Below are 10,246 nucleotides of genomic sequence, written 5' to 3' on the forward strand. Positions count from 1 at the left end.
ATGGAGGGAGATGGCTGGAGAGAGGTGGGGAGAGAGATGGGCAGACAGATGGAGAGGGATGGATGGAGAGAGATGGGGAGAGAGATGGAGAGAGAGATGGAGAGAGAGATGGGGAGACAGATGGGGAGAGAGATGGAGAGGGATGGATGGAGAAAGAGATGGAGAGAGATGGGGAGAGAGATGGAGGGAGAGATGGCTGGAGAGAGGTGGGGAAGAGGGATGGAGAGAGATGGGGAGAGAAAGATGGAAAGAGATGGAGAGAGATGGAGAGGGATGGATGGAGAAAGAAATGGGGAGAGAGATGGAGAGAGGTGGGGAGACAGATGGGGGAGAGATGGAGAGAGAGATGGGGAGACAGATGGGGGAGAGATGGAGAGAGAGATGGGGAGACAGATGGGGGAGAGATGGAGAGAGAGATGGGGAGACAGATGGGGGAGAGATGGAGAGAGAGATGGAGAGGGATGGATGGAGAATGAAATGGGGAGAGAGATGGAGAGAGGTGGGGAGACAGATGGGGGAGAGATGGAGAGAGAGATGGAGAGAGGTGGGGAGAGAGATGGGGAGAGGGATGGAGAGAGAGATGGGGAGAGATAGAGATGGAGAGAGAGGAGAGAGAGGTGGGGAGGGAGGGATAGAGAAAAAGATGGGGAAAGAGATGGAGAGAGATGAACAGGGATGGGGAGAGCAATGGAGAGGGATGGGGAGAGATGGAGAGAGATGGAGAGAGAGATGGGGAGGGAGATGGAAGAGATAGAGAGACAGGCAGAGAAGGGCAGAGACAGAGACGGAAATCTAGATGATGGGGCCAGAGTGATGGAGGGCAAGGGCCTCAGGGCAGAGGTGGCTGAGGGCTCCCCATCCTAAGCTGTGTGGTTCGGGCAAGGGGAGAGGTCGGGGGCCACGGGACCTTTGTCCAGTCCCTGGCAGGAGGGACAGGCAGCAGACGGGTGGACTTTCAGGAACCAACATGGCCCCACTTCTGCCCCCTGACTGGCCCCCTGCTCCCTACTGGGCCCCCAGCCTGGGTGCCTCCAGGTCTTCTTCCCAGGGCCACACCCCCTCTCAGCCACCGCCACACGCCATGCCCCAGCGTGCCTGTGCACACGCACCCCACACTTGGGCGCCCACCAGTGCACACCCATCTCAGTGCCCATCCACACCTCCTGCCGGCCACCCGACACCCCCTCCTCAGCTGGGCCCCCTCCTCTCCGCTGAGGGGAGCAAAGTCCCCAACCCTCTCATTCAGCACCCTGCCAGCTGGCACTCACCCCTGCCCCCCATGCCCGGCCTGTGCCCTGCAGGTGTGATACCTGCGCTGGTCTTCCCACCGCCCGCTCCACCCTCCAGCCCTGCGCACACTCGCAGACACAGGGACGGGCAGAACCTGGCCCATCTGCCGCACACGTGCATACGCAGGGCCCTCCCTGTCTGGCCCCATATGCGCCACCAGCCCAGATGGAACTGCAGCTCCCCCTCAGGCAGGGGCTCACACCTCGGCCCCCTCAGCCCTGCCATTCACAAACATATGTAGACCCACCGTGCTGGCAGCCAGCGACACCCGCAGAACATAAACACTCCAGGGCCCCAGGCGGCCGCGCTCCCCCCGCACCAGAGGCAGAAGAAAGGAGGGCAGCCCAGCCAGGGTGCACTGGACCCCCAGCCCTGGCCAGCAAGCACAGGACGGCACGCTGGCCACGCCAGACAGACACACCAGAACCCACACGCAGCCAGAACCAGCACACCAGGGTCCAGCCACAGGGCTGTCCCACAGACACGCACCCACACTGTCCCCATCCACAGCCAGGCCAACACCCCTGGGACACTGCAGACACATCAACAGACACAGCCACACGGCCGCCCCCAGCCCCGCGCACTGCCCAGCTCCAGGCTCCACCAAAGACACCCAAACACGCCCGCGCGCAGGGCACCCCTGAGACGCACCGCCCACGCGCCCTGTCCCCCAGCCCACCCACACGCAGGAGCGGCTCCCAGACACCAGGCCAGTGCACACGTGCCGGCACGCCCGGCACGCTCGGCCGCGCCTGCACGCCCGCCACCGCGCTCCCGGGCAGCTCACGCCGGCAGCCCCCTGCTGTCCCCACTCGCCGCCACCCCACGAGCGCACGCTCCGGTCCCCGCCCCGCGCCCGCCCCGCCAGGCGGCTCCCGATGCCGCGCACCGCGCCGAGCCAGGGGCCGTGAAATTGGCTGCGAGCGGCGGCGGCGGCGGCGGCGGCTGCGAATTCCAGGCACCAGGAAGCCGGGCAGCGGCGGCGGCCGCTCAGCGCCCAATGCGGCGGGGTGGCCCGACCCCGCGGGGGCTCCCGGCGCGCGCTCCCGCCGCCGCAGTTTCCGCCCACCCCGGCGCGCGCTCGGAATGGCCCCGCCGCCGCCCGGCGGCCCCGCACCCGCTTCTGCTGAGCGCCGGTCCCGCATGGCTCCGCACCGCCGCCTCCAGGACGCCCTCCTGGCTCTCCCCGCCTCCACCCGGGGCCGGCCTCCGCTCCACCGAGAGGGGCTGGGCAGACCCCCTCTGTGCCGCCTCGAACCCTGCGCACAGACCCTGCCTTTGCCTCCTCATCTGTGCAATAGGAGTGAAGCCGAAGGGTAGCGAGGATCTGATGCTCTCTGACTGGCTCACGACAGCAGTCAATGAACAGGGAAGATCATTAGTCAGTATCAGCCTCTGTCTTGCTGCTGTGTCACTCAAGGCAGGGCACTGCTCTGAGCACCAGCTCCTCCTCGGGAAAGGGAGAATGGCCTTGCTGCCTCCCTGGAGTCTGGAGGAGTCCCAGAGACCCCCAGGGAACTCGCAACAGGCACCTCTGCTGCATAACCAGCAAACGTGGGCAAATTAATCTTCCAGAAAAGAATTTAAAATGGGGGGTCCCCAGACCCCAAACCAATACTACTGAATCCAAGGTTGAACAAGCAGGGCCCAAGAATCTGCATTTTAATAAAGACTGGGAGATCCTAATGCTCAAGACCAAAGGAAAATTCCAGATCTCTTAGCCCAGCATGTGACCCTCCAACCACTCGTCCAGTTTCATCTTCTCAAACCCACTCCAGGCTTCTCTGCCTCGGGGGCCCTGCTCCTGGCCCAGAGGCTAGCAGGACTTCCAGCCAAAATTAAACAAGCAAATAAAAGTGCCCACCCCATGCCTGGCACAAGGCAGGTGCCCAACCTGTGCAATGCCCAGAGCAGAAGGCATCGGCCTCCCCACCCTGCCACGAGGCCCCAGCTGGCAGCATCAGCCCCCTCCTGCTCAGGTCACAGTCTAATGAGGACATCTGTCAAGTAAGCCCTACTGTGTGCACCTGCCAGATACAACACATGTCCCATCTCTCCTTCAAAGCCCCAAGCGGCTCCAGGCAGGGACTCAGCTCCGAGCGCGGGGCCCAGCGGTTCTCCCAGGGTGAAACACGTGCACAAGAGTGTGTATGTGTGTACATGGGCCGGATGGGAGACGCATCAGCCATCCTCGGTAGCATGCAGATGAAAGGAATTTGTTCAACAAGTATTTTTTGAGGGCATATGGAGCCGACATGCAGTGAGAGAGACAGGAAACGGCTCAGCTACAGATCCGCGAAATCCCCGCAGGTAACAAGACGGCTGGGAAGGGCGGGAGGAGGCTGACCCGCAGCCTCTGCCTCGACAGGATCCAGCCAGAGGGATGAGAGAGGCCGAGGGGGAAACCAAGCCGGGTCTGAGTCTTGGGGCTGGGCTCAGGGCAGGCTGGTCAGGAGCAGCCTGACCAGGGGTCTGTCCCCACTCCCCAGCCCCCAGAGGCGGTGAGCACTGTGAGGGTCGGTGCAATCACACACAGACACAGACGCCCCACCCTCCCAGACCCACCTCACACTCCAGCAGCCGGCAGGCAGCCGGTAGGTCCTCGCCACAGCCTGAGGACCGGGACTCAGTCCCCATACACTTGAAAAGTGGAGGTAGAAGAAGACAGACCCACAGCCACAGCCAGAGACCCACTCCAGGGACCCAGGAATGAATGAAACGTCAGAGAGGAAGGAGAAGGAAAAGAATCCAACCCTCCCAGGTGCCAGACAGCATGCTACACCCAGGTTAGGAATTTGGTAGGACTGTCCTTACTCTCAAGGAAACAGGGCTTTAGGGAGGTAAACTGACTTGCCCGGACACTCGGGGGTCAGGTCAAGAGTCAGGGTGTGACCCCTGAGTCCCCGCTCTCCCCACAAGCAAGATGGGGGTGGCAGGTTCGTCCAGGGGACGCCAGCTACAGCTGCACCAGGCTGGACAGCACCCCTCCATGCCCCAGGGGAGCCCCCAGCGCTGCCCTGGGCCCACTGATGCAGGAGGCACAGCAGGCGGCCCAGGAGTAGACGCTGCCCGCAGGAGCACACAGGTCCCTGGGGAGGAAGCGGCTGGGTCAGAGCAGGCTGGTCAGGAGGACCTGGACCCAGGCGCCACCCCCAACGCCTCCTTCCCCTACTCCTCTGTACCTGCCACAAAAATGGCTTCCCCACCTGCTGCTTCCCTACAGCAGGGTCACAGTCCCCATGTACAGATGACCAGGTGAGGCCCAGAGAGGGCCCTCAGCGAGTTGGAAGGGCCCAGGCCCACCTGGCAAAGCAGTTCAGCACCTGGAAAATGGTGCTGGTTCCCGAGTCCACCTGTGGGGATTCTAGTCCTGGCTCCACGGCTGTGTGGTCATGGGTTGGTCTGTAACCTCTCTGTTTCTGGTCTGTGAAATGGGGAATAATAGCTCCTACTGCAAAAAACCTTTGTGAGATTAAATAAATGCCAAGGGCTGCTCGTAAGGAGCTTCACACAGGCCGGCTCTTGGGAGGGACTCAATAATATCAGTTAATATCATTGTTATGATTATTACTATAATTATTGTTGCTATCAACAGCATGAGGCCCAGCCCTCTTCCTCTGCCTGGGTGGCTCTCCAGTGCTCAGGGCCTTCCCGGGGCTTCCCTGGGGACTGCCGGCAGGACTGAGTGGAAGGAGAGGGCTCTCTTATTCCAGACCCCTGGACGCCTTGCTCAGTAGCAGGGCCTCTGCTCCAGGTGCTGAGCCAGGAGGAGGTTTAATCAGCAGGGATGGCGCTGGGGCACAGGAGATGGGTAGGAGCTGACCTCTGGGCTGCTCACGCCGCTCCCAAGAGGCCTGACTCCAGCCCAGGGGCCGCGCCTTCTGTGCAGTTCAGGGGCACACGGGGAGGGAGGACCCAGAGAGCTGCAGCTGAGCAGACCTGCGCCCGGGGGCCCCAACGGCAAGCAGCCCCGTCCGCCGACCACGGGCCCCTGGGCACACCTCCTGCAAGACCCAGCAAGGAAGTCACATGGGGACAGGCACGGAGCTCCGGGTGACCACAGACCCACCCCACCGGAGAGGGCTGGACGGCTCCAAATGGACCTGCAGGTGGGAGAACAGCCCCCAGCCCCATCCACTGCGCTCTTCGTCCCTGCATAAGATGGGAGTGTCCTTCCCTTCCGGAAGCGACCGCTGATCCAACGTGTTCCCCAGTGGCCACCCTTCAGGGGCATCCTCATTAAAGAGTGAAGGGACAGACCCCAGTTCGCCCATCTGTCCAGTGTGCCCATCACAGCAGCCAGCCCGGCCACCTCAGGAACTGCCAGGAGGGTCCAAGGAAAGACAAGAAGTTTACACAAAGTCAGACTTCAACAGGACGCGCAGGAGCGGCCGCCCGGCCGGGAGACAGACCGCTCAGGGACGCAGCCCCTGCCCCAGGTGCCAGGCACCAGCACCCCCTGGAGGCCAGAGTCTCCTGTGATCCCCTCCCCTCTCCAGCCCCCTCCCAGGCTGCAGATGAGAGACCCCTGCTCAAAAAGGCGACGGATGGCCTGCATCACAGAACCCCCAAGTGGCAACACGAGATCAGAAGCCAAGGTCTCCCTGGCTCTGCCGTTGGCTATGGTCACATGCATTTACATTCACACGCACATGCATTGATACACAGGTGCCCCAAAGTGACTGGGACAGGAAGGACAGGGGCTTGGACAGAAGGGACCACCAGGTGGGAGCAGAGGAGGTACACTTTTCGGGGGGCACAGGAAAGGGCTCCCACACCTACTGAGGCCCCACCAGGAAATGGGGCCTCCCAGGAGGCAGCACTCCCCCTAGGGTCTGTCCCCCTCCGCTTCTCGCTCGCACACACCGGGGACATGACCCCACTGAGCGCCACACACTCACAGTTACATCACACTCACATACTCTGGCCAGTGGGGGTGGCCCCTCACGCCTCTGTCCCAGTGACGTCACCAGCAGCCCAGAGTTGATGTCACACCCCGAGGTTCTCACTGATGTCACCATACTCTCCCTGATGTCCCCCTCCAGTTACTCCTCTTTCTTTCTGCCCAGGGGCTCATGGTCCAGAGGTCCCCATGTCCACCTGTACCACCATAGAGCCCAGAGCTAGCTAGCTCAGGACAGTGTCCGTGCATGGACACCTCCTTGCGGGGCACACATTTACACACGTGTGCAAGGCCGCAGGCCCTGCTAATGACCTCGACACGTCACATCCCACAGGTGTCCACAGGCTAAAGGACGGGGGTGTGAGCCAGGCACTCGCGCACCCACCCACGCACACTCCTGCAAACGCCCAGCCCCCAGGGTACAGCCACACGTATTCAAATGTCCCTCAATAACTCACCCAGCAGTCTGGGGCCGCCACGTCCACCACCCTCCTCAGGGCAGGCACGGCCAGCCCCTTCCCCCAGCTCTCGCCTCCGACAGCCTGCTGACAGTGACAGCCGCAGCCTGGACACATGCGCGCGCACACACTCCAGCCCAACACCTGTGTCTCCCAGCGAGGGACCCAGCGGTGCCCTCCAGAAGCAGCTGCAGGGGCGGGAGGAGTCCAGGGAAGGGGCCTGAAGGGAGCCCCGAGCTGCAGAAAGTGCCCTCGCGGACCCTGTTCCTCCTGAGCGGACGGAAGGCTAGCGCCACCATCCCCGGCTCTTCTCCCTCCTCGGGCATGCCTGACACACCACAGCCTGGTGGCCTCCGTCCCAAACGCAAGCTCCCCAAGTGCCCACCTGCACCCGCACACGCACATGCACCAACACACATCAGCTCTCTCCCTCAAGCAGTCCGAGGAAACCCTGCTGGGCCTCGGAGCTGTGCATGTGTGTGTGCATGTGTGTGTGCGTGTGCACGGAGATCAGGGTCCACCCGGTGTCCACGCAGGGCACACGCGTCCCTCCCCACCTGCAAGCACTGCCCCTGCCAACACGCCCACCCTCCCCCTTCCCAAGACAGTTGCTGGAGCCCACACATGCAAACACACACACTGGCACACACGAGTGCGCACACACGCACACACACACACACACACACACACACACACAGCCGGCAGTGGCCCGGCTCTGCCAGAGCTGCAGTCTCTGCCGATTTCTGCTGCTCCCCGCAATACCTCCCTGCTTGCCCCACACCAGCCCAGCGCAGGAAGGGGCAAAGCCTTTGCCAGGGTCCCCACCCCCAGTTCTGGTCCTCCTACCAAACCCACCTCCCTGCTGCGGGAGAAGGGGGATAAAGCCCCACCCTGGCCCCCTCCCCCTGGGACGGCCATCCGGCACCAGTCAGTCCCCCCTTACCAGTTAGAAGATGAATTCCTCGACCCGCAGAACCCCCTGAAACGGGGAGAGGGGGCTCCGATTGCCAAAGATGAGGGGCAGAGCGGTGCGGTGTGGCACTGGCCAGCACAGCCGTCCACCGTCAAGCCTCCGCACCACCACCCCAAAATGCTCACCTCACCGGTCGTCCTCCGTGTCCTCCCACCTGCCTCCGCCCACCCCACCCCCATCGCCCCCACGCAGGGTGGTCCCCTGGGGGTCTCGAGGGGATCCCCAGACCAGGAAGAGCTGGGGTGGCTCCCCCGGGCTCATCCTCCCCCTGCTGGTCCCCCTCCAAGCCCCACCCCCGCTGGCGGAGGGGGGTCGCCTCCAGCTCTTGCCCGCGCTCCCACAGTCGCCGCCGGCCACCGGCGCTCAGATCTGGAGGAATTCACTCACCTCCAGCCCCAGCCGAGATCCGGGCGACCGCCGCCTCCGGGCAGCGGCGGCTGCGGGGCCTGCGCGCGGGTGCGAGTGTGGCTGCGAGCGCGGGTGCGAGTGTGCGCGGCGCCCCGCGGGCTCGGCGAGCCGGCCGTGGCTCTCTGCGTGTCGTGTGTCTGTGGCGTGGCCCGTGCGTGTGTCTGTGTGTGTCTGTGAGCGAGCGTGTGCGCGCAGACACCGCCGCCCCCGCCTGCCCGCCGCCGCGCCTCTGCCTCGGCGGGGCCGGGCGCCCGGGAGGGGCCGCGCGAGCGTGCGTCAGGGGCCGCGGCGCCGTCTGTCCGTGCGCCCTCGCCCGCCTAGCTCCGCAGGCCTTCCCGCAGCAAGGCCCTCCGCCCCGCGGACACACGCGCACCACAGACACTCACCCGCCGGGCGGGGGCTCGCCCGCTCCGCCGCTGCAGCTGCGGCGCCCTGGGAGGCGGCGGCCCTGCTGAGCCCGGGCACCCGCCGGGCGCGCCCCCGGCCCTGCCCGGGCCCCCTGCGCTGCTCACCCGGCGGGGTCCAGGTCCCGTCGCCACCGCGCATTCAACAGCTGGAGGCAAACTTGCAGCCGGCCGGGCAGCCCGGGATGCGGAGCGCCCCCCAGCGCCCGCCCGCCCAAGGACACCCCCACGCCGGGACCCGCCTCCACGGGTGGACCCTCCTCCGTCCGGTCCCTCGCCTCTCACGCCCTGCTCGCTGGCCCCGCGCTCCATCGCTGGCAATCCGTGAAGAGTGGCTGCCGCGTTCCCATTTTACAGAAGGGACAACTGAGGCTCAGTGACAGGAGTGATTCCCCCAAGGTTACATAGCAAGCTTGCAGTCTTAGTCTCCAAGTCTCCCTGTCCAGTGCCAAGCCTCTTGGCGGCCGTCCGCTACTTTTCCCATCTCCCAGGAGTTTCCCCAGGAGGACTCTGGTTTCTGTTGCAGCCCAGAGAAGCTTCACGGGCTCCGTGCCCCGGTTCCACACCCTAAAGGTCACACCTGCAAATGGCGTGTACTGCTGCTAGAAGGATGTGGGAGACGCAGGGTGGAGTCTGGGTCGCCCGGGGCCTACACCCCAGCGCTTGGACGCAGCACCTGGTAGGAGTCTCCATCGTGTCAGGCACCTCCTCCCTGCCGCTGTGACCCGCAAACTCAGACAGATGAGCCCGCCACCGGCAGGCCCTGTGCGTCCCTGTCACTTTTATGGGGCCGCCTGCGCCAGCACCTGTCCTCAAGGGGTGAGCCACAGCTCAGCCCCTGCGGCAGCGACTCCAGCAGGAGTGTCTCACCCGGGCCTGGAATGCCGCTGCCCGGGCTGAAGCTTGACCAATGGACGAGAGTTGGCTAGTTGGAGAAGGTCGAGAAGGGTGTCCCAGGCTGTGGCAGCTGCGGGGACCAAGGCAGAAGTGTGAGGCATCCCGGGGATGTGCAAGCAACTCCATGCAATCAGGCATTACTGGAGCAGAAATGGCCCCCTCTTGTCATCTGGGGTAGGAAAGCTGCCCAGGATGGAGCTGGGAGGGCAGACAGGCGCTGGGATGTGGGCCACCCGTAATGGACCAGCTGTGGGACGTTCCACCGCTGCCCTCCACACCTGCGCCCAGACTGGGTGGTACACTCCTACCTACCCTTCAAGGTCCTTCGCTGCATACCCACACCAACCCTTAAGCTGTCTCCACCCTCTAATCTGAGCCCCCTTAGAGGGCAGCGGAGTTATGGCACACACTGTGCGTCCCTCACACAAGGTAGGCACCAAGCAAGGTCCCAGCTCTGCGACTGTGCCACAAGAGCCCTCCCCGATGCCCCGCCCCCTCCAGGCGGAGACACGAAGGCCCCGCGCCCTCTGGTGGATCTGGCGCGGAACTGCAGAGAACTCTGCGTGGTGGACCTGCCTGGCTGCAGCTCTGGCTTCCGCGGCTTCCTGAGGTTGGGCGCTGGCAGAGGTCCACCTCATCAGCTCCTGCCCAAGAAACTGAGCAGTGGCCCTAAGAAAACCAGGCATCGAGCGGCAAAATTCCATCTTCTGGTTCCATCTGCGTGACTTCCCAGTCATCTGCCAGAGTGCAAGTCACCATCCTGTCTGAGCCTCAGTTTCCCACTTGGTGAAACGAGAGTAACCACGCAGCAATCCTGGGGCCTGTCTGCATGGGCACTCCCTCCTCCTTGGGACCCCCGTGTCTGGCTGGATTTGCTCAGAGGTGGGGTTGAGCTCTAAAGCAGTTGCCCTTG

The 10,246-nt window shown here is 63.9% G+C and overlaps 1 protein-coding gene across 1 annotated transcript; it reads left to right on the forward strand.

Moving 5' to 3' along the window:
• Nucleotides 1–4,213: 4,213 nt before the first annotated feature.
• Nucleotides 4,214–8,764, forward strand: LOC124982974 (basic proline-rich protein-like). The gene is made up of 4 exons (XM_047549814.1): nt 4,214–4,545; nt 7,483–7,679; nt 7,912–8,104; nt 8,374–8,764. The coding sequence occupies exons 1-4, from the start codon at nt 4,214–4,216 to the stop codon at nt 8,762–8,764; spliced, it is 1,113 nt and encodes a 370-aa protein (XP_047405770.1).
• Nucleotides 8,765–10,246: the final 1,482 nt, after the last annotated feature.

The sequence above is a fragment of the Sciurus carolinensis genome, chromosome 4, assembly GCF_902686445.1.
Source record: "Sciurus carolinensis chromosome 4, mSciCar1.2, whole genome shotgun sequence".
NCBI lineage: Eukaryota > Metazoa > Chordata > Mammalia > Rodentia > Sciuridae > Sciurus > Sciurus carolinensis.